At 36.4% G+C, this 23,693-nt stretch overlaps 3 protein-coding genes across 7 annotated transcripts in view; 1 reads left to right on the top strand and 2 right to left on the bottom strand.

Annotated features, from left to right (window-relative positions):
- Positions 1-1,981: 1,981 nt before the first annotated feature.
- LOC100883848 (uncharacterized) lies at positions 1,982-4,247 on the top strand. The gene is made up of 4 exons (XM_012286992.2): positions 1,982-2,118; positions 2,711-3,211; positions 3,515-3,770; positions 3,915-4,247. The coding sequence occupies exons 1-4, from the start codon at positions 2,052-2,054 to the stop codon at positions 4,132-4,134; spliced, it is 1,044 nt and encodes a 347-aa protein (XP_012142382.1). The 5' UTR covers positions 1,982-2,051; the 3' UTR covers positions 4,135-4,247.
- On the bottom strand, positions 4,230-8,487 carry fz (frizzled class receptor). Its single transcript, XM_003704034.3, has 3 exons — positions 7,180-8,487; positions 6,455-6,834; positions 4,230-6,381 (listed from the first exon to the last, which is right to left on the bottom strand). The coding sequence occupies exons 1-3, from the start codon at positions 7,971-7,973 to the stop codon at positions 5,843-5,845; spliced, it is 1,713 nt and encodes a 570-aa protein (XP_003704082.1). The 5' UTR covers positions 7,974-8,487; the 3' UTR covers positions 4,230-5,842.
- A 141-nt stretch (positions 8,488-8,628) lies between these two features.
- Positions 8,629-23,693, bottom strand: part of ttk (zinc finger and BTB domain-containing protein ttk) — a 66,781-nt gene continuing 51,716 nt past the window's right edge. Inside the window, exons 5-8 of one of the 5 annotated variants that reach the window (XR_013037798.1) lie at positions 22,809-23,077; positions 16,898-17,173; positions 14,264-16,009; positions 8,629-14,169 (exon numbers count right to left, since the gene is read on the bottom strand). Coding sequence is in view for 3 of the 5 variants with exons in the window: in XM_076530407.1 (XP_076386522.1) it covers positions 15,857-16,009; positions 16,898-17,173; positions 22,809-23,077 (698 nt within the window). In the remaining 2 variants the exon portion in view is untranslated. Of the gene's footprint in view, positions 16,010-16,897; positions 17,174-17,195; positions 18,661-22,808; positions 23,078-23,693 lie in introns of those variants that run through there. The other 4 variants (XM_076530407.1, XM_076530408.1, XR_013037799.1 and 1 more) reach the window with 4 other exon arrangements.

Here is a 23,693-nt window from a genome sequence, read left to right as displayed (position 1 = left end):
CAACTTATGTTCTCCTGATACAAATTTTCAAAATCGATCCATGGAATTTCAAAAATCCCGCCCCGGGAATTCTTGGAATTTGACGTCATCAGAATTCCAAGAAGTGGCACAGATACCTCCTCACTACTTATGTTCTCCTGATACAAATTTTCAAAATCGATCCATGGAATTTCAAAAATCCCGCCCCGGGAATTCTTGGAATTTGACGTCATCAGAATTCCAAGAAGTGGCACAGATACCTCCTCACTACTTATGTTCTCCTGATACAAATTTTCAGAATCGGTCCATGGAATTTCAAAAATCCCGCCTGGGAATTCTTGGAATTTGACGTCAGCAAAATTCCAGGAAGTGGCACGGAGGATACCTCCTCACAACTTATGTTCTCCTGATACAAATTTTCAAAAATGGGTCGATGGAATTTCTCGTACAAGTTCTCGATATTTTGTTTTTTATCTTTTAATTTTTAAAATTTAGGGCAATTTTTGGGGATAGGAATGACAGGATTTATAACTAAGTAAATACACAAATACTTGTTTTTATTCATATTTATTTTCAAACACTTTTGTACATCAAATGACGTAATACATTTTATTAATAGACAGATACATTATTAACACTTAATTCTAGGACGGAATTATCATAATAATAGGTACGTATTAGTGTGCGCTGTAGTACAGGATCTTGTAGAAAGCTGATAAAAATCTGTTGAGAGAATAAAGATAATGTAGCAATTAATTTGCTTCTAAAAAGTTGAAGAAAACTGTAAGTTATGGAAGAAATGTGATGAATACATAAATCAGACGATTGCTCTCTTGAGCTGTATTAAATGTCGTTCACATTAGGCTATTTTGACAAGTATTTGCCTAATTTGAACGCCCCCTTATGCAGTCTCGTCGCAGCGCCATCTAGTAGTGATACGCGGAACTACAATGGAAAATTCGCTGATGGTATATTACCTTTCAAGTGTAATCAATTAATTACCGACAAAATCCAGTCGGTACTTTACACGTGTTCATCACAGTTCAGCACTTTGTTGTTGGATGGCGCTGCTAACAATATTTGTGGCGGTTTTTTTAAAAGATCGTTTTCTTTTTTCTTGATGTATTTATATGCGTATCATTCTCAATAATTCTTATACTCTATGTTGATCATCAGAATCATTGGTCAAGAAGAATGTTTAAAGCTATCTTAAAAAAAGGAAAAATGAAATTTTCAGTACTCCCACTAAAATAACAATGGAATGTATGATTCATTCTATATCTCGTTTGCATTTCTATTACAAAATCATAGATCGATAAAGCGTAATCATTGCGTGGTCAATAAAACTACAATCAGAAAAGTAATAAAAAATCCAGCATCGAAGTTACGAATGCGCTATAATGATCATCAAGATATTTTTCTTTTTTCCTTTATTTCTGACAAGCTAAATGTAAACAAGTTTTGTGTTTCATAATATCATGGTCATACGACATAGTCCTAAATTAAGAAAATGATTTAACTAAAAAAAAACCGTTGCAAAAAATGCCTTCCTCTGCACTCTTTTAATTTTGAAAGTATTTCTATTTTTAACACTACATAACATTATTGAACAGTGACAGAATATTAGATAACATAGTAAATGATTTCAAATCAAATCTTGCAATATATAGCTATTTAATTTACAGATGGCGTAGAAAACATTACATGCATGACAAGTATTTCAAAATGGTTGCATTGGGTTCACATATCAGTGGTTTATAACGTATACTTACTGATTTGTCATATATATATTAGAATTTAACCGGTTTTACGAGCGTTCTTTTTTCAATGCGCCTGCATTTCATAAAGTACGTAGTAATATTTTAGAACTATATACGGAAACCTGACGAGTACATAAACGCCTGAACGTTCTGAGGTTAAGTGACTCAATGGAGATTGAACTGTAAGACAATATTTTGTTTACTTGTATACATAAATATTAGAATATTTGTTACTTTTATATTCACGTGAAAAAGCTTGAACAGCTTTGTGACGTTAAATTTACTGTTCGTAAGTGGCTTAAAGGTTCTAAGATGTACTTATCTCGTATCAATAATTCTTCCGATTTATTGTCAGCTTTCTCGCGCGCCTTGCCAGCAGGTATGAAATTTACACCATTTTATTATTTAATTTTTATTATGTATTTTTCCAATCAAACCAAACATTGTTTATTTATCAAATTGTCATGTATACCTCTTTACTTATTAAATTTTTTAATTCTTAAGACTATTACTTTATTTATATATTATCAAACTGATAAATACTAACAAATGTATTTTGCAATGTTTGAAAACCTGATAAGATAATAGATTACATACATAAGTTTTTACTATACTACAGATCATGCAATCCAAAGAAGAATTAATAAAACATGAGGTTATGTACATATTATAAAAATAAAGAAAAATTTGAAGAAAATATTAAACAAAATTTTTCTTTAAAGAACGCGGAAATAGTTCCAGAATGACTAGCGTCCAATTGCATAACCTTGTCGAGAATGATAAAACATTTATGTACAATTAGACGCAGTAGGTTAGTTTACGAATAAACGTAAAAAGAGAAATCATGATTACTATCCTTTTTTCGTAGCCAAATCTATGTTGCCCCCAGGTGTACATGAAGTGACATAAACAATGAACGGACCTACATGTAATAACCAGAGCATGTCCTAATTATTTATTAATTTTTTCAGTGAACGCGCCATTTGAAATGCAATGCACACGATACGCAGCGGTGCACAATCGCATGAAAAATCTTCATGTAACAAGTGTTCGTCGTTACCCTAATCCCCCCACATTACCACTTCCCACAAATGTCTCTGAAATATTTGCCAACGAAACTGGCCGTTTTACCCCTCAAAGAGCACGAGATATCGCTGTGCCGGTGCTGCTGTATAACAAAAGTGACTGCAAATCATTTTTTTCCGAACAACCATCGAAGATGACGGAAGCGTCTGACAGATCGGAAACATACGAGGATACGTGCGTCGATTCGTACGATTGTTTTGGCGCGGTTAGTTTGAATGGCACTATGCAGAGCAACGTTCCAAAGCCGTACAGTTCCAACGGAAAATCAACCCATTTAAATATGCCTGGCGGACAGTGGGCCAGAGACGACAAATATATTGCCGAAGACATGCAGAAATCGCATTACCGAAGCGTTCATTTGCCACTGCTGAAACTGGATAAACGTGGTTAGTAGTTCAGTGAAAAACAAAATTCTTCACGATCTTTTAATTCTACGTTATTGAAATGTTGAATTTATGATAGAATTATTTTTGTACATGGTGAGGGGATGTAACTATTAAAAAACAAAAAAAGAAAATATTGTTATTTTGTTGTTTGCGCGCTGTATCTTGCCGGTACATTCTTCTCCATGTTGTATTGTAAAGCAAGATGAATTTGGTAATTATTATGAAACTAGAAGCATTTTGAAAATATGACGACGCACATTACCGGCAAGGTAAACAGTCAAGAAATTGTAATCTGTCACTCAGGTCTGGCAAATTATGTCTCAACGAATATTCTTTTGCAAACAATGTATCCACACAAGTATATCTGCAGTATGGGATATTCGACGGCTACACCGCAAGTAACGAATACGCAAAATAATACTGATAAAAAGCCAAATGTTGTCTTATCCAAGAAAGACAAATTTAAAAGAATTGTCAAGGATTATGGAGTTACGGTTATTATATTTCACGTAACACTTTCGTTAATGTCGCTCGGTGGTTGTTACGTAGCTGTATCTAGGTTAGTTTCACAATTGTATATTATGGTATTTATATAAAATTTGTAGTCCATTATTTCAGCAATTTTAAACGAGCATGTTAATATCTACATTAGCAGTTATTATAAAAATTAAATAACATTTTGTAATTATCTTAAATATTTCAGTGGGGTAGATTTAAAACCTCTCGTTCAACTTATTTTATCCGACGATAATCAGATAAAAGAGATTCTTACTAATTCTTCAACTTTTCTATTGGCGTATGGTATTCATAAGGTGATGGCGCCTGCTCGAATTGCCGTAACATGCTCTGTTACGCCATTACTTGTGAACCGTTTACGAAAAATGGGGATCCTTAAACCCCCGAAAATACAGAAGACAAACTGAATTTTGAGTGATCGATTACAATTGTTATATCAATATAAATGTAATGTATATTTCTTAATTAAATATTTATAACTGATGAAATATAACATACAAAATATTTGTATATAGATATATTTCGGTTTATTATTATAAAGAATAGTTGCAATTACTTTACACAACGTCACGTATATTTCATATATATATTTTTTTGCGCATCTACTACAATGTAAGTACGGCTGTCTTAACATAGTAGTCTCATTATATGGCCCCGCGAATGAGATCCCTTTTAAATGGACTTTCTTTTTTCAAGATTTTTAAGTTCACCAAATTTATAAATATACAACTCGCCAGCTACATATTTTTAACAATTAAGCGTATAAAAAAAATTCTACTTATATATTTTTTCAATCTTCACACCCTCAGAGCCATATAACGAAACCTTACTACAGCAGTTTGATTTTCCTTTTTCTCGTTTATGTTTATCTTCTTTTATTAGTCGCCGTAAATACATGACATACACAAAAGCTCGACAGTTTCAATGGACGAATTCATTAATCATATTGGAACAACGGTCGCGCTCGATTGCGAAATCATTACCGAGCATTTTCGGATTCGAATGACTCCGATTAATCGAGTTATCCATTAATTTGATTACGCATAGGAAACATACGAAAATGCCAATTATTTGGCGGACATGTATATGTACATAAGTTTTTTAAAAAATATATTATAGTACATAGTAAAATTAATAAATGTAGGTATATACAATTTAGTTTACCTAGGGCATTACCTATGTCTTACAATGTAATTTTACATCTTTCAAAGATACACTCGCCTTTAATTGTAACCTGCAAAGGCAAGGTTCAAAAAGTTACATTAGAAAACGGAAAAGCCTCGGAAGATTCTTTATAATTGGTTGAACACAAGATTTTCAATGATCTTAAATGCTTAATCGAATATCGTAAAATATCTCTCAAGATGTTTTGTAAAAAATATAAAAATTGTTCGCGAGAATTAGTAAGCGTAATTGTTTGTGTATCGATCAAACCCAAAGTGAAACAGGTTTGAAACTACGATCAGACATACAAATAGTACCCCACTGTTTTGTGCATGGCAGGAAAGTACACTTATACACACTGAACACATTGTCTGCAAACAGTTTGAGCATTCATAACTTAAATAATAAGATATTAGATTATGGATTCTGTTAATATATAAAAAAAAAGTTTTAGTACTTAAAAATATGATTTAAACATTGTCTAATAATACTTGCAAACTAACACAACGATTAGTTTTCTAACATTTTTGTTGTAAAAATACAACAGAAAAAATTCACAAATAGCTTAAACAAACGTACAACCATTTAGGTAAAAAAATATTTTGGCACGGTACATTCATATAATTCTCATTGCTCTTTACAATGCACTGATAAGATATAAAAATTATATAAAAATGCAAGTCTCCGTATTCAGATCTGTTTACGACGAATTGAACTTAATAACATTTCTGCTTCATATAGATCGAACATTATTGTTAGCTGCAATAGAATACGTATATATATATACGTACTTTTTTTTGTCAATTTAATTAGTTATTTGAGCACGCGATAATCAATGATTAGATATAGTAATAAATCTTTTTTTTCTTGAATTAAGTCATTAAACTTACGCTTCAGCGCATCGTTCTTTTATGTAATTAAGAAAGGCAGATCTTTTCTAAAAAAAAGTCTTTAAACATACGCCTCGGCGCGTCGTCCTTGTATATGATTAAAAAACTGTCGCCAACTGGTCAACGTTTTGCTTGACCATACCCAGAAGCTGCTTGTTATACCAACAATCATAGCCATTAAATATTTTATCATGAATACCTCGAACTCTGGTCGCCTCCCAACATCGCGGGTTCGCTCGCCAACAGGGCACGGCATGGAATACAAAGATTGCAGTTTTGGACTTGAACACATCTCCATATTCCAAGTCAACATCCATTGATCAAAATACGCTTGTTCATAGAATAAACAAGCAATGACAATCAATGCAGGAACTATGTATAGTACAGAAAATATGCCGATACGAATCATTAATTTCTCTAGTTTGTCAGTCTTTGTACCATCGTGTTTCATAACTGTACGTATTCGGAAAAGCGAAACAAATCCAGCCAACAAAAATGCGGTACCAAGAATAAGGTAGACACATAACGGTGCCAGGACAAATCCACGTAGAGCTTCAACATTCCAAAGTCCCACGTAACAAACACCTGATAATATGTCTCCTGTGTAAAATAATGTGCATTAGTTACACGGATTACATCATGGTACATTTTTACTCTGTCCCTGATAGCTTACCTTCTACTTTTCCCATTGCAAGAATAGTAACTGTTTTTATTGCTGGTGCAGCCCAAGCTGCTAAGTGAAAATATTGTGAGTTGGCTTCTATTGCTTCATGACCCCACTTCAATCCAGCTGCCAGGAACCATGTCAGGGTTAGGATAACCCACCATATACTAGATGCCATTCCAAAGAAGTAAAGTACCATGAAAAGTACAGTGCACAGTTCATACTTGGTGCCTTGTGTTATTGTTGATACCCTTTGAAGTTCCATATTTAATGGAGGCGTAAAGGGTTCTCTGCACGAGATAGAATTACCAGCTGCCCAACCAATCACATAGGCTAATGCTACCATGAGGTAGCACACGGACAAAAAGATGATTGGCCTTTCTGGATACCTGTACATCATAGAAACATATCAGTGTTGGATCATAAATTATAATATTTTAATATTTGATGTATTAGTGAAAATAATTATATAAGCTGACAGTTAAATAACTTCAATGCTTTCACTACCAGAAGTTAATTGGCAATACGTTCATTATAGAACTCTTTCATTGTTCTAAGATAATATAAACATTACATTATAATAAATTCTTCGCATATAACACTACTTTCAAGAGTTTAACTTCTTAATCGTATCTGCATATAACATAAAGTTTCTAATCCTCCCATTTTATGCTAATGCGCTTTAACATGCAAATAAGCACGCATCATTATGAATACAATCAACATTTTTTTACCTAAATCTATCAGTGTCAATGAGAAACGTAAGGAAGGTGAAGAAACAAGAGGCCGCGCAGATGGATGCCCAGGTACCGACCCAGACCCTCGAAAATCTCCGTTCCTTCTCGGTGAAAAACATCCCATCGCAAGGTGCGCCACAATTCGGCTCAACTTTATCGCCGACCTTCAACGAGTAACCGAGTTCTTGCGGGACCTTGAATTGTATCGGACAAACGAAACCGAAGTCCCTGGCACCTAGTATGGGGCCATTGCTATACGGTTTGCGTCCTCCCGTCCAGGAGGGTTGAAATTCGACTACTGGCATATGTGGTGGTGCATAAATCGGCGATTCCGTTGGTGTAGTATCATTGTGACCGACACAAAGTTCCGCTCCACCGTTCACCGGTAGCTTCGAACAATCAAGATTTTCCGGCCAGGCAAAGCCAAAACTGTTCATCAGACGTTCACACCCTGCTCTCGCGCTCTCACACAACGATCTGCACGGGGGTAAAGCCCTGTCGATGATGGTGCATACAGGCGCGTACACTGTGCATAGAAAGAAACGAAGATCTGGACTGCATTTCATTTTGACCAACGGCGCAAACTGATGCACCTCTTGACCGGCGTCCTCTTGCTTTTGGTGGTTCATCAGGTTCGGCATGATCGTCTCGTTGTACGGTAAGTTCATGCACAGATTGATCGTGATCGGTTCGCATCTTCCGTGATGTGCCAAGGGATCTTCTGCGTGAAGAGCACTGACACTCAGCAAGGCCACCAGAAGAGCATTAACCATCGCGTAACACGGAATCATAGCTGCGTAGTCGTGCGTCGATCGTCACTTTTCAAGTTAATCGTCACGCGAAGCAACCTTTGGAAACACGCGAACGCACCACGCTTTCGGACATCATCCATAAATCGTGCGGAACATAATAATACTGAACGGAAGAAGCGGGGAAACGGGTGTACCTAACGACGATGATGGACGCGACCGTAATACTGTAAACAGAACATAGCGAATGCGTTTACCTAGCGAGATAACTCTCATGGAACTGTTGCACGATGGCGGTGCTGCCATCTACGATCACGAGTAGAAACAGCGTGTGTGCTTAAAGGAATAGGACAATTGAAGAGCGGGACTTTTGAACTGTTGAAAAATTGAAGTACGATTTTCTGGAGAGTAGAAAGATACAGATCTTGTAACTTGTTTTTGTTGGTAAATTTAGTGCTCAAAGGAATTTCAACCCGATCTCATTTAAATAATAACTAATGTGGTACATGGTTCACGTCGAAATTAGTACTGTCTGAACAGTATGGTAACGGTAGGGTTTACCGCCCGAAAGATTAAGTTACTGTACTATATATACTTTATTATTTATGTGTGACTTGAGTGTTTTCATGTCATTTAAAAGATTTGAAGTGAGGACGTTAGGAAGTTGGATATGTGAGAATAAAAAGATGTGATAACAATCGGTTGATTTTGATTTTATTTCTTTCCCGACATATAATGCACAATACGTTCGATTTCGTTAGTTGTAATGTTTACTGATCGCAGATGATTAGCGTGATCGTAAGTACTATGGTTTGTTGTAGTATTTTCTGCTTTAATCAATATAGTACATACTCGTGCACCTTTAGACGGGGTCGCACATTCGGGCGGTGATCGTCGCCGCGTTACAATGATAGTCGTTGGAGTGATCCAAAATTTCGCCCGAAATACGGAATTCGCGAACGGCCTCGTTATTCGTAAACAAATAAATAATTTTCTCTCCTTCGAATAATCTCAACTTGAATCGTCCTATCAGACGTAGGAGGTCAGCCTTACGATCTTACGATTAGTAACACTTAAGATTCAATACGGAAGATTGAAAATGTGTCGAGCAAGCCACCATTTCGTCTTCCCGTTCCTCTCTATAATCTCAACGGTATTAACGATTCCACTGCCTGTCATAAAACCTGAAGGAAGCCAGTTATTAAAGAAAACGCGATCCGACAGGATGATCGGATGAACTTCGTATTTTTATCTATTAATGCTACCGATCGTTCAGATTAAAGTTAGCAACTTTTGAAAGAAGAAACAGGTCACTTCAGTTGTCATTTATACTTTGCTAAAGAGTGCCAACTACGAGTTAAATATATCCGAATCACGTGTGTGTATATTTGGACCCCAAAGAGTGTACTCACTTCACTTTTTAACAAAATTATATTTTACATATTTTTTATTTGCGATGAACATTTTATTTTTTATTTGCGTAATTTTTACGTCGTTTTATTTTTGGTTGCTTCTCTTTTTATATTCTGTGACTGGCAACTGTTTAGGTTAGGATTAAGTCCATCGCATAGGTTAAGATAATTTCATAGTTGAAGAATACGGTGTTAAGGTTTTTGATACTATGTATTACAAGAGAGGAGAAATTATATCTTTGGTGTCCAAATAGCAATATAAGTACATTTGTATCAACACCGCTATGTATCATGTACAAAATAAGTTAATAACAAGGAAGACGATTGATAATGGAAGGATCGTTATATTTTATAGTTATGGCAAACATGTTTTACACGAAACAGGTTTACACGTTAGTGTAAATTTATACGGGCGGTAAATGCTGCCCGCTTTGGATTCTATTGCCGGGGATAAACTACCCAAATGGATCGTATACATTTATTGGACCTAGCGTTTCTTTTTTAGAGGAATAACTGTAGAGCATCAGTGATGGACACTAGAATTACTTACTGAGGAATCAGTAGACGTACATCAAGATTTCAAATTTTTTAATTCAAGAGCTTAGAAATTTGAAAATTTATTTTTGAAAAATTGGAAGTTAGAAATGTGGAAGTTTGAAGATCTATAATTTTCGAATTAAGAAATTTGCTACTTTAAAAATTTGGAAAATTGGGAATGAGGAAGTTTAAATATCTAGGAATTTTTCCATACCCCTGTGAGATAGTTGCCCATCACCAATTGTAAGATGTGATTTAAAAATGGCTACGCTTGGCACAAACGACAAGGATTCTAACAAATTCCGTCTTCTCGAACTTTTTGATTTCATTCAATGGAACGTGCAGAAAATCAGACCACAGCGCGACCTGCGCGCATTTTACGTCCCAGTTACCATCGTATTAAAATCCTCGTCTCGAAATTTCAATATCCCGTATCTTACCTAAACGACCTCTGACTACACAAAAAATAATCAATTAAATGTACGTGTCTCGGTGTCAGATGAATCGCAAGCACCTATTAAATCGATCATGATACATAATTACACGGTTTAGTTTAAAGCGCATTCGAAACGCGCTAGGAAGAACTGCGTGAAAGAACCACATTCCGGAATGTAAGAGGAAGACGAAAAGTGGCTTGTGTTTTTGCCTCGACAAAAGTCGATTAACATCCTCTGCCCGTACACAATTACGTCGAGACGTGCACGCGAGTCTCATTATGCACACGTAGGATTAAAAATGTAGTATACGCGCAGAGGTTTCTTTCCCTTTCATGTATGCGCCTGTACATAATTACGTGCAAAATCCGTCGCGCAATGTCAGAAGAGAGTTGCCTCTTTCCGGTTAGCCCTTTGGAGGTTAGGTTATGGCAGTTCCGCCGTTAGTGCTGTCCAAATGGGACGCTTGCCTGGGGCCTTACATTTAGGGACTTTCTCAAATTAAGTTTGTATAAATTTTTAAATTTAGGAACTTGAAAATATAGAAACTTTGGGTGCTTTAAATTATACTTTGAAATTAGACTGATTAAAAAATTTTAGGACGATTTTTTTTTGGTGAACTTGTGTAACAACAGTATGAACTAGTGTATTGCCAATTTTAAGAATTTTCTTGTAGACATACTCGTAGCTAATTGTAATTTAATTTTATACAGTGTTGAATAGTATATGAAGACCTGGGCCCTGCAAAGTCTAGCGACGGCTCTGGACATATTTCAACATGTCGCAAGTCGTACAGGATGTTACAATAGAACTTGACATAAACATTACACCAAACATAAAAATATTGAAGTATTAAATGAAATTATTACTCATAGTCACTTTGAACAATTCTAACCTTAATATAAGATGTCAATTTGATCCATGACAAAATAAATTGTGCATACATTTGTCGAAACACCCTGTGTCCACCATCTAATAAAATCTAATAAAAACGATTCGAACAGGAATGTCGTGTGAACACCTCCAAAGAGTTAATCCTCTCCGCTCGTTCCGAGGAAAAAATAATTGATGCAATCGCAGTGGTAATAAAAAGGCGTGTACAATATTTATACACCTTCCTTGATTAGCACCGAACTTAACGACTAGTCAGTTTACGTACGCGTTCATAACCTGTATAACAGTGTGTCCACGCACGGTCTACTTCTGAATTGTAATCGTTTGTTTAAAACCTCGAGTCGAATGCAATTCATTCTTCTGCCGTTGCGCCGTAACGACACGCAACAATTAAATAGAGATTAAAATACTTTCGAGACATTCGAAAAAATGGACAGACTTTCTTGGAATATTCAGCAAGATTAATACATATAATGCTCTCGCGCAAATTACCGCCAGCGCGCATTATATATTAGATTTATCCGTACCTTCATGTACGTGTAGATATATTTTTTTTTATCTATTTATCGATCTATCTATCGTCCCTCTAGCGACACTAGTATGTGTCCGACTAACCTGTTCGAGCGCGTCAGGTGCGTTTGTATCGTTTCGCATGATCTTGTATAATACGAACAATAAATCTGTATAAATATACACATTATAAAATAATACAAAACAAAAAATATTTATACCACAATAATTTATAGTTCGCTGAATTAAACGGCATACCTGACTTTTCAAATTTTTTAAACTTTTTCAAAATCTACATTTTTAACTTTTAAGAATTTTCGAGTTGAACTATTTTTTCATGGTACAGCAAATGAAATATATGGTAAATTAATTTTGTCGTAAATTTGCCAGCGAATACAAGGACTTACTGAGGTCATTGAAGGCCATTTTATATCCCTTTAATGTGCTTATGAGGAACTTGTTATGCGGCCTTTGTACTCGTCTGTAAAGACCGTATCACACCATCAAAAACGTACCACCTCTATTCAAAGAAATAAATGCGATCTTCGTATCTAGAAACTACCACCTGCAAAAGAATTCTTTTCACTCTACGCGACCCTACCATACGGTGTCATTTTAACGATAAAATATGGCGATGGTAGTTGCTGGATCACCACGCAATTTAAAATTATAATTTTCATGAACCCTCCTAGTAAAATTGGAATTATTTATCTTGTCAGTATTTTTGTTACACAATCTTAATACTTTTATTAATAAAAATTAAACTCTAATATTCAAGTTTAATATTTTGTATAATGGTCGATATGAACATAAATTATTAAGTCAATATTAAATCAAATTTTGTCAGTATAACTTTGTTCATTTGATACGTATAATTTTTCTGGTACAATATATTAAAGTATATTTTCATTTTTTTTTAATTGCATATGTGGTGCAACATATGTTTTTAGCCATAGACAGCAGATCATGAGATGTTTTAAAGGTTAGTTTTTACCAACTGAGTGTACTGTTTACTTTACAAGTACTGAAATTAATAAAGTCATCTGACATTAAATTTAATAAAAGTTCAGATAAATACTGACCATTTATGTCACTAATATTTTATCACAAATACTGACTACGTAAATAGTCCCCTAATATCGAAGTTAAAAAATACAATTCACATTCAGTCATTCGGTACTTGGTGTGAAAACGTAAAAGACATAACCAACATTTTATGAATTACTTCGAGCAACAGTTTCGTGAACGTCGGTCACGCGACGTAGATGCATTAATACCCGTATACCGATATAATTTCTATGAATTTCACGTGTCTGGTGACGTTCACGGCCGCCGTTGTCGAACGACAATTCCACGAAGAAAAATAGTTACTCATGCACGCGAATCACGATACAACGCCTTGCGAACACCTGTGCGCGTCGAACGTAACAAAAAAGGAGAACGAACGAAATTGAAGAAAAATTAGTTTAGTACGGTTGCACTTTTGAGCAAACGATCGCTCTTATCGCGTATCGTAGTAAACGTACCGCATTTTGTATACGCAACAAGATATCGTACGCCTGGGAAGATATATATTTGGCACTGGATTCTCTTCGAGAGAGCCTCTCAGGTTCGAATCGCAATTATTTACGCGTTAATAAATTACGATCCCATCGAGCCTGGTCGAGTAATGACAATCCTATCTTTAATTAGGGAGGGAAGGTATAGTTTAATTCAATTAAAACGGATGGTGTTGTGTTTCTACTTGCCCCGTCGAAATTAAGGGTCTTCTAAAGACCCTTCGAGCAATTATGTCTAATTAGTCGTCATTGATTTTATACCCTTTTGATAGGTACGAATTGGTATAATAGGAGATTAATTAAATAAGAGATAAAAACTGTACACCATACATAAAGGTTTAGAACAATAGTAAATAAATTTAGAATCTTGAAATTTGAAAAAGAGGTTAGAATTTGATCGTAACTTGTCACATAACCTAATTTAAATATGATGATATAACAAATATCTGTAAGGTCACATTTTAAGTAGAATTATTTTGTACCTGATGCAAAGTATTCCAACACGGAATCCGAGTGTTCCTTATCGCCTAATTCCAACTTAAGTCCTAAACTTTGAATTTCGACTCTCTCGATTTACTCTACGATACGAATCATCGACAAGGAACACTCGAACAAACACGATAAGGGATATGATTGGCATTACTCAGCCAGAGTCGGCAGTTATCTGGCCGCAATGATCAGCGACGAAAAATACTGATTCTCGCTCTCTACCGGCTATACTTTCGCGCTTTCGTTCGCGTATCGCTGCGATTAAGATCCGCGGAACTTACCGAGATCAAAGGAACGATATCGACCCAACAAACGATCGAGAATCTCGACGAGGAGAGCAGCGCGACGCTTGCGATTACTTCGCTTCCATCACTTCAGCTCACAAAAATATACAATTCTCGCACTAAAAAATACCAATCGATGCATTCTGATTAACTATATTCACCTATGTCTTTGATTTGAATTGCTCAAACTTTCTGAAAGGAAAGTACGTTTACCTTGATACATCGAACCTTCCTCTTGACACATTGAAGTCACTTTCTTGACACATCGAAATTATTGTTCCTCTTAAAATAACTGTTATTACAAATTTCTCAAACTGTAGAACAATTGATATAAACACACATGTAATTTCTTGAGTCACAGATACTGCTAAAATTAAAGTATTTTTCTGAGATATGTAATAACGTGTTTTCTTGAACAAAGACGCAGCGTCTTGAATAAACGTAGCACGCATGCGCGTTGTACATACTGCGCATGCGCACTAAGGATGTATACCCAATGCATTATTCAAGAAACTTTATTTCTTTTCGATAAATATTTTAATTTCGACAATTCTTGAAACTGAAGCAATTAGATTTGAACGTATAGCAACATTAAAATTGAAATATTTATCGAAAGAGAAATATAGAGATGTTTTCTTGAATATAATACAACGCATGCATTTTTAACTGCGCATGCGCACTTCGTGTTTCTATTCAAAAACACTTTCAACTTTTTTCGATAAACATCATTACTTGAAAATATGTATTAATGTATTATTTTAATATGTTTTTCCATTTTATGTTCATATGTTATTTAAGGTGATTATAGCTAATCAGAGTATCGTCAATTAGTATGTTTTTTAAGAACGAAAATTGTATTTTCGTAGGCTGGAATGTAGGAAATTATTCCGCCTCCAGACGGCAGCCATGGACGCGACTCCCAGGCCCGTTTATATGTATATGTATTATAGTTCGAATCGCGCGAATAGGTTATTATACATTATCGTGCAGCAACGCGCGGCCGTTTAGGATACGAAAAAAATATACGCAGCCACGCGTGCATTATGACTAGACAGTTTGTAGTCCTCGTTTCGACGGACGAAGATCGTTCTGCCGACGTTCTTCGTTTCATGTTGCACGGCTTATCTTTGTATGTAGCTGTGCGGTCGATTAGAACGATCGATCGAGCATTCTCTCATGAAACAATCTTCAACTCCGTTCTCATATTTGTCATAAAAAAAATTTTACAATTCGTAGAACTTAGAAATTTGCGCATGTTTAAATATTTTTTAATTCTTCTTTACATATTTGATTTTTTAAAATAGAAGATTAACGGTGTGCTTGTCTTTATTCGACGTCTAAGTATAATAAAAAAGATACGAATCGAAGAGATAATTCTTCGAATGATTTACTTATTGTTTCGAGCCGCTTTATATTTTACGTGAAAATAAGAGCGATGGGAATCTTGACGAAAAGCCCATGAACTCAAGACAAGAATTGCGATTGAAGAGAACGTATTACGAAGATCGAACAATCGACCAATTAATATATGTATATGGTTTCTGACTGATTGAGCATAGAACGCCGCTCCATCAACGCGAGCCCCTACTAATCCTAATTTGATCTTATTGTTAGTCTACGCCCGAGTATCTCTTAATTACTTAACCATAGGGGTAGCGAATTAAAAGACGCACGAGGTCGAACGTCGGCAGGTATCGATCCGCGCGCACCTGATCGAACGTTCTTCGATCCGTGTCACGAGGAAAGCATCGTACGACGATGATATGGCACAAGATCTCCCTTCATCCTCTCCCCGAGGGCTCACTCTTAGCTGTTCATCACGGTAGATCGCCTGGAGTAGCCTCGTCTCGTGACCGTCTCACCCTGAGCCTCGCACTCCCTCTTCACCCGATCGATAATGTCCGCCACCAGCTTCTCTTCTTTCTCTCTCTGCTGCTCCCAGTCTGGCCCTTTCCCGATCTGTCGGGGCACGTTTCACATTTTTCCCCTTACTCTATCCACGATCGAACGATCGAACGATCACGAATGATGCGCAAGGAAGCGGACGGAAGCTGGGGAGCACCGTAAGCCCTTCCTTCCATAACCTTCGAGAGTTCTGCTAGACCTTCGAACCTTTGTGTTCGAGGTATGGTTACCTCCTCTTTTGTGGAACGTAGGTAAAAGTTTCTTTTTTGCTGAGAATTGTGCAGTGGCGTAACTGCGATTTTTGTTAGGTTTTATTACTGTTCAAGGTATTCATTTTTTTTTATGATGTTTTCTGGGAACAGCTTTTGGGAATGGGGGGATTTATACGGTGTATTTGCTAAATGAAAGTTTGAACATTTGGGGACTTGAATTTCAGCATTTTGGGGAATTCAGGATTTGGAAATTAGAAGATTAGAAATTCAAAGACTTGCACCTTAATAAATTTACAAATCTCCAAATTGAAGAAAGAAGAATAATCATCACCTTACAATAAAAATATTAATTTTTTTTTACTCAGATAATTCCAGCATAAATCTTATTGAAAGAAGGGCTTTCACATGCTTATAAAAATGCCAGCAGACGGGAAAGCAGGGCGATGAAGCGGGTTAATCGCGCTAGCGATGGGCCATTAGCAAGCACTTTCATCTAACTCTCGAGTGCTCCGAAAGTCTCGAATTTCTCAGAACTTTCCAATTAACATTACCTAGCAAATTCTATCTCTCCATCAAATCTGAACATCATCTCAACAGGAACAAAAATATAATGTCCCAATTATAAAAAGGTTTCGAGACTTTCAAGACTATCATCTCGTTTGTAATACCGTTTGAACGTGTCTGAAATATGAAATGCCCATCGGTAAACGCGACACAGGGTAAGACTTACATCGGAGGTCTTCCGGACCTTCTTGTTGGCCGGCTCTTCTCTGTTTTCGTCGTTCTCGTTGTCGGAATGCCGCGAGCTCAGGTGACCGATGTAACCCTTGCGGGACTTGAAGTAAGCGTTACAGCTGTGGCACTTGAAGAGCGGCGCCGGCTGGGTGACCTGGGTAGGGACGTGGAGTTTGTACTTGTGCCTGTACCAACGGGTTCGAGACGGTAGGACCTCGCCGCACCACTTGCAGACTACGGAACCGTCGTTTTGAATGAGGTATTCCAGCAGCTTGTAAAACAACGTTTATTTGGTTTTTTCTCTCCCTTTCTCTCTCTGTCTCCCTCGTTCGTGTCAAATTCCGCGCGCCTTCACGCGCATGCGCGCTCTCCGTTTCTACTTTCCCACGCTTTTTTAAACCGCTCACTGTCTGTTCGTTTTTAGAGATTTAGAGATTTCGGGATTTGTGGATTTGGGGATTTAGATATATGGGAGGTTGGAGTTTTAGGGGTTTAGGGATTTGGGGATTTGGGGAGTTGAGGATTTGGAAATTTGAGGATTTGGGGATTTGAGGATTTGCAGATTTAGAGATATGGGACGTTGGAATTTTAGGGGTTTAGAGATTTGGAAATTGAGGAATTTGTAAATTTAGAGCTTTGGGGTCTTAGAGATTTGGAGATTTAAGGATTTGGAAATTTGAGGAATTTGTAAATTTAGAGTTTTGGGGTCTTAGAGATTTGGAGATTTAAGGATTTGGAAATTTGAGGAATTTGGAAATTTAGAGATTTGGAAATTTGAGAGTTTGGGTATTTGAGGGTATGGAGATTTAGAGATATGGAAAGTTGATGTTTCAGGAATTTAGGGATTTAGTTGTTTGGAAAGCTAAGGGTTTGGAAGTCTGAGAGTTTGGGTATTTGAGGATTTGTTGTTTTTGAAAAATAGGAAGCTAAGGTTTTAGGGGTTTAGGGATCACAGCGACTCATTATCTCAGGAATTTAGAAATTTGTAAATTCCTGCACTTGAGTTAGGAATTTTGAAATTAGACAATCTAGAAATTTATGAACATAACAATTTAACACATTGGTAATTTCAAAATTTGTCAAGTTAGAATTTTGTAGGTTTACATACAAAAGAAGCAAATTGCTGCTCAACCCAGTTGCCAGCTAACTACACGCATAATGAACAAAAATTTCTGGTGTGACGAGTAATCAGCAGAGCTACATACATCATTCTAATAGACAGTGAGCGGGTTAACATCGACTGAAAATGGCGCAGCCAATTCGAGAGGCAGTTCGATTAACCCCTTGCCGACTAACGTGCCTATTCAGACTATTCAAATTCTGTCGCGTGCACATTGTCGCAGTTAAAGGAAAGCTATCTCAGTTGTTGTGTTTGAAACTACTTTATTCTCCATACGGTGAACTTATAATGTAATGATACACAGGAAGAGAAAATACGTATGTGTTCGTCAGACGACGACCAGAAACAGGAGAGAAAATCAAAATGATTGAAAGGCCGATACAATAAAAAATGATCGCGTGAAATAATGTTCATTAGAAACGATAACATGGTACACAGTTTGGTGTTCACTAATCATCTTGAGGCGCGTGATACTTCTCGAAACACACTTGCAAATGTAAAGCTTTCTTGCATTGCTTGCATTGCCAGGTTGTCTCACGTCGTGTGTTGTGTTTGGCGCACACGTGACACCTTTTCGAGGGGTTTTGTTTCTTACTAGTTGGCGGTATACGTTCAGGGAAATGTCCCCAATTCTTATCCTGTAATCGTAGTGGTGTATTAACACGTGTCAAGCAACAATTCGCTACAATTCATTCCATATCTCACGAAGAAATTAATTAGTCTAAATGGGCACTTCAAAAAAACAAAAATAAATAAATCTTGTACAGCAAGGGGTTAAAGTACCTTTCGCTCGAAAGTATTTTCGTAATTTTTCCTCTAAACTTTCGCTCGGATGTACGCACGTGTCCGTAAAACGAGATCAACGTTCGTGGCGCAAGATGGAGGATGCACCGACAGAAAAGGTGTCACCCAAGATAAACGACGTAAAAATAAGATCAACATCTCCGCGCGTAATTATACACAGAGAAAGTGCGGTTCAACGAACTCTGCGCGATGAGCGAGCAATGTGTATAAAAAAGATACGAAGGGCAAATCGGATAAGACGCACACGAGGTGATAAAGGATTACTCCAGATCAACGTTTCTTAGGGTGCTTTCCATTCGGCTGGCACGAACTTTTAGCATAGTAATATCTTTGTCGACGATTAAGGGTGATGGAAGATTCAAATATCTGAGGAGCAATGATGGGTGTTGCAACAGGGAATTTTATGGGAATTTCAAGTTTTGGAATTGGAGAACTTAGGAAGTTGGATGTTTGAGAAATATGTGGAGGTATGTGGGATATGGGATTCTAGAGATTTAGTGGTGGATGGATGTGAGAATATGTGAGTTGAAGATGTGAGGATATGGGAATATCTATATCTCTGTATTTAGGAGTTAGGAGTATAGGGATGTCTAGGTTTGGGATATAGAGATGTGGGAATATCAAGGTTTGGGATATAGAGATGTAGGAATATCAAGGTTTGGGATATAGGGATGTGAGAATATCAAGGTTTGGGATATAGGGATGTGGGAACATCTAGGTTTGAGATATGGGGATGTGAGATTATCTACACTTAGGATTTGGGGATATAGGAATATCTACATTTAGAATTTGGGGATATAGGAATACCTGGGTCTGGGATATAGGGCTGTGGGAATATCAAGGTTTGGGATATAGCGATGTGAGAATATCAAGGTTTGGGGTATAGGGATGTGGGAATATCTAGGTTTGAGATATGGGGATGTGAGATTATCTACACTTAGGATTTGGGGATATAGGAATATCTACATTTAGAATTTGGGGATATAGGAATACCTGGGTCTGGGATATAGGGCTGTGGGAATATCAAGGTTTGGGATAGAGGGATGTGGGAATGTCAAGATTTAGGATATAGGAATGTGAGAATATCAAGGTTTGGGATATAGGGGTGTGGGAATATCAAGGTTTAGGATATGGGGATGTGGGAATATCTATATATAGGATTTGGGGCTATAGGAATACCTAGATCTACGATATAGGGATGTGGGAATATCTATATCTAAGATTTTGGGATGTAGGAATATCCACATTTAGAATTTGGGAATATAGGAATACCTAGGTCTGGGATATAGAGATGTGGGGGATATCAAGGTTTGGGATATGGGGATGTGGGAATATCTACATATAGGATTTGGGGCTATAGGAGTATCCAGGTTTAGGATCTATGGACATGAGAATATCCATATCTAAGTTTTAAGAATATAGAAATATCTTCATCTAAGATTTAAGAATATAGAAATATCTTCATCTAGGATTTAAGAATATAGGAATATCTATGTCTGGGATCTATGCTCATGAGAATATCTACATTTAGTAATTAATGATACAGGAATATCTTCACCTAGGATCGAAAAATAGAGTAATATCTCTGTCTGGGATCTATGGTCACGTGAATATCTACATCTAGGATATAATGATACAGGAATATCTTCATCCAGGATTGAATATTATAGGAATATCGAGGTCCAAGGATATGAAGATCTAAGAATTTTTATATTCGTAAATAAATTGCGCATACTTCAGAATATAAAAAGCACAGAAATAAATATTTGCAAATTTGTAAAGTCCGATATTTCACCCACGCGGTTGCCCATCACTGACGTAGTTTCTTGTCATTAATCGATCACCTGTGGAGACTTGCATAGGTAAAAACGTACTCAAGCAGATAAGATAATTGGTCCTATTTATTTGACTAATTGGCGCTAGTTAAGCAGGTGTTACAAACATTTCATTTGTATCGTACAACGCCTATAAGAGATAATTTTGTGAACGATTTACAAGGATCACCTACTGTTCAATGTTTTACGCTTTGTCAATGAGAATTTAATTTCATCGTTCGAATATTTGTTCAACGATGTTTACTATAATACGTTCTACGAGGACACATATAGTTAGTAAATTAATAGCAATAGAATTTTTTGGACAAAATTTTTGCTAAATTACCTATTTGTAAAATTCAACGCTACGCACACGAAGAATGTTTAAATGGAATTGAAATTAATTTTTTAATTAATTATAATGGTACGAGTTTGAAACACTCGAACGATATTCTAGTTCGTTCGATAAAATGTATTATCTGATTGGAACTCTATGTACACATCGAATCAACAACTACCCGTGTCAATTAATCGATTTGATAACACTGTATTATTCAACGAAACCATTGTCTATTAATTTGATATAACTATGTTAACTGAACTATTGTAACATCATGTTGTACTAATGTGGACGTAACTGTAAAAATAATATATCTATCATTTGAGTAAATTAAAAACGTAGAATAAAATTTTGTTATACGTTTCTTAGGTAAATAATTTTCAACGTTTATCAATAACCAATGTACTTTGAGTGCGATTAGGCTTGCATATTAGGTATCGTGTGAAGGAAAATTCACTAATATCACCCTCCCATATTCAAAAAGAAAAGAGCTGTCAACGTAGAAAAATAATTTAGAGAAAAGCTAAATATTTTTTATGGACTCCCCAGCAGAATTTAATCTAGAAGACATATTATTCCATAACTGGTACTACAATCGAAAAAGGGGTAACTCTACCCATAAAAAATACTAAAAATTGTACAACAAAATTTGTTCATATTTACTGTCATTCTGCAAAATACTAAATTTGAGGATTCTTAAAATTTTTCATAAAAAAATTTCTGTACAAAAAATTTAATAAAAAAATTTCTATACAAAAAATTTTTGTATAGCAAAGCAGGTGATAATATGTTTCATTAATTTAATATTGTATGAAGGTTATAAATTATCTTAAAGAACAAGAGTTTCGTTCCTGCCATACACGAAGTGTTTGACGATAGTGTAATTAAAAATGATCATTAATCTGAGGCATGTGTGCAGTCATTAACCGTTCATAATAATAATGCGCAGTAAAGTTATCGCGTTAATTTAGCGCGTTATAGCATGAACTTTATTGCGCAATTTATTGCTTTCCGTTATGATCTGCGTGTACGTTTAAATATTCAAGGTCACGGTCAAGGTCATTGAGTCTTGCACTTGTGGCTGAGGATAACCTCCAAATTTATACTGACTTAATTATCTTGGCAACTCAAGTAATATGCAATTATTATAAATCTTGAATGAAGTATATTATTTTTTTTCAAGTATTATGTGGAGTTTGAAGTTCAAAGTAAGCTTGATAAATTTTTAAGTTCAATTACTTGCCTCCTAGTTTGATACATTTAATAGTTTTTAATATTCCTAAACTAGTAGTCATTTATAACTTACGTCTACACTTTGTCAATTGTACGCCCTTTATCAATTGTACCACCAATTGCGGATCCCCTGATGCAACTACCACTGCGTTTAGCAATTGAGAATATTAGCTCAAACTTCGGGAAGTACTTCCCTCACGAGTAAACATTCTCACGAATATAACTTTCCCGCTGAAAATTACTATTACAAACCTAGCTCTAATTTCCGAGTCAAGAATTCCATTCAGGAAGAAGCTTCATCGTTCTAATTCGCTCTAAGTCTCGCAAGACTGCAACACGTATATCAAAGCAAATAAAAGGAAAACGAAGGAGGTTAATGGCCAGGAGGATGGCACGAATGGAAAGCACCCTATCAAATCCGCGGCGTGACGAGTTTTCGTAGCTGTCTCTTCGTGGGCAGTCCGTTTCTGTTGGTGCAGTGTCTGCGAGGACGCGTGTAACTGCGGACCCTCTTCATGTTCGTCCTCTGAACGAAACCAGCCGCAGGTGGTGCACTGCCTGCCGAAGCAGTGTCAGAAGCAGCAGACCAACCAACCTGTTTCCTGACCTCCGGTTCAGCTTCTCCCGACTCGGATTTTGGCAGCAACAGATCACCGCGATCCTCCTCGCGGTCCGTCAGAAAATGCATCCCGCTGACCACCCTCTCGGACTTGATGAACTCGCTGCCCTCGTTAGTCGTCTCGTTGAACGCGTCCTCGCCGCTTCGCGTCGTCGCCGTCGTGGACGACGCCGGTGGCGGCGAGGACGACGACGACGACGTGCAGATCTCGAACGTGATGTCGCTCGGCAGACTTGGTAGCTGGTCTGGTTAGACATGGAAAGAGAATAGGTACAGGTGCGTTAGTTTTATTCAGAGATGTTAGTTCGTGGACCTTCAGGATCAGCTATATTCAGGACCGATCCTGCAAATTTTTATATTCTTAATTTGACACATTTGTAGATCTTTAAATTTTCAAATTTACTCAGTGTCAATATATTGTTAAAATTTCTGTTAAATAATATTAGGAATTCAGACATTTTTATAATATTGTAATATATAATATTATATAATATTGTATTATATAATATTGTATAAACTTGTAACTTCGGTTATGTTTGCATTTGAATTTTCCTAAACCAAATGCACGTGGTGCACTATAGAACCGGTCCTGATAGAAAGGAAGGGTGAAAGGACGAAGGATTAAAACAGCGCAGTTCAACGTCAGTCTTGAGCATTATTCAAATAACATACTTGAAAAATGTCTGACTATAATTTTTCATTTTGTACTTGAGTAAATTTTTATTCAATTCCTCAAGTACCTCGAAAACCCTGTCTGAAATACAGATTTCTGAAAATACTCAACAGAGTTTTATTCAAACGAAATGACAATCTGTTATTGCTCGATTAAAATAAAAGTAAATGATTTATTTGAACTCCGCA

This window comes from Megachile rotundata, chromosome 4 (assembly GCF_050947335.1).
Source record: "Megachile rotundata isolate GNS110a chromosome 4, iyMegRotu1, whole genome shotgun sequence".
Taxonomy (NCBI): Eukaryota; Metazoa; Arthropoda; class Insecta; order Hymenoptera; family Megachilidae; genus Megachile; species Megachile rotundata.
This window is presented reverse-complemented; position numbering and strand designations above follow the sequence as displayed.

Bases quoted from the DNA above. Each gene is read 5' to 3' on its own strand.
- LOC100883848 (XM_012286992.2), top strand. From the start codon at position 2,052: ATGTACTTATCTCGTATCAATAATTCTTCCGATTTATTGTCAGCTTTC. The intron at 3,212-3,514 runs GTTAGTAGTTCA...TCTGTCACTCAG, and splicing joins GCTGAAACTGGATAAACGTG to GTCTGGCAAATTATGTCTCA. The intron at 3,771-3,914 runs GTTAGTTTCACA...TAAATATTTCAG, and splicing joins TGTTACGTAGCTGTATCTAG to TGGGGTAGATTTAAAACCTC.
- fz (XM_003704034.3), bottom strand. From the start codon at position 7,973: ATGATTCCGTGTTACGCGATGGTTAATGCTCTTCTGGTGGCCTTGCTG. The intron at 6,835-7,179 runs GTAAAAAAATGT...TATGATGTACAG, and splicing joins ATTGACACTGATAGATTTAG to GTATCCAGAAAGGCCAATCA. The intron at 6,382-6,454 runs GTAAGCTATCAG...TATTTTACACAG, and splicing joins TGCAATGGGAAAAGTAGAAG to GAGACATATTATCAGGTGTT.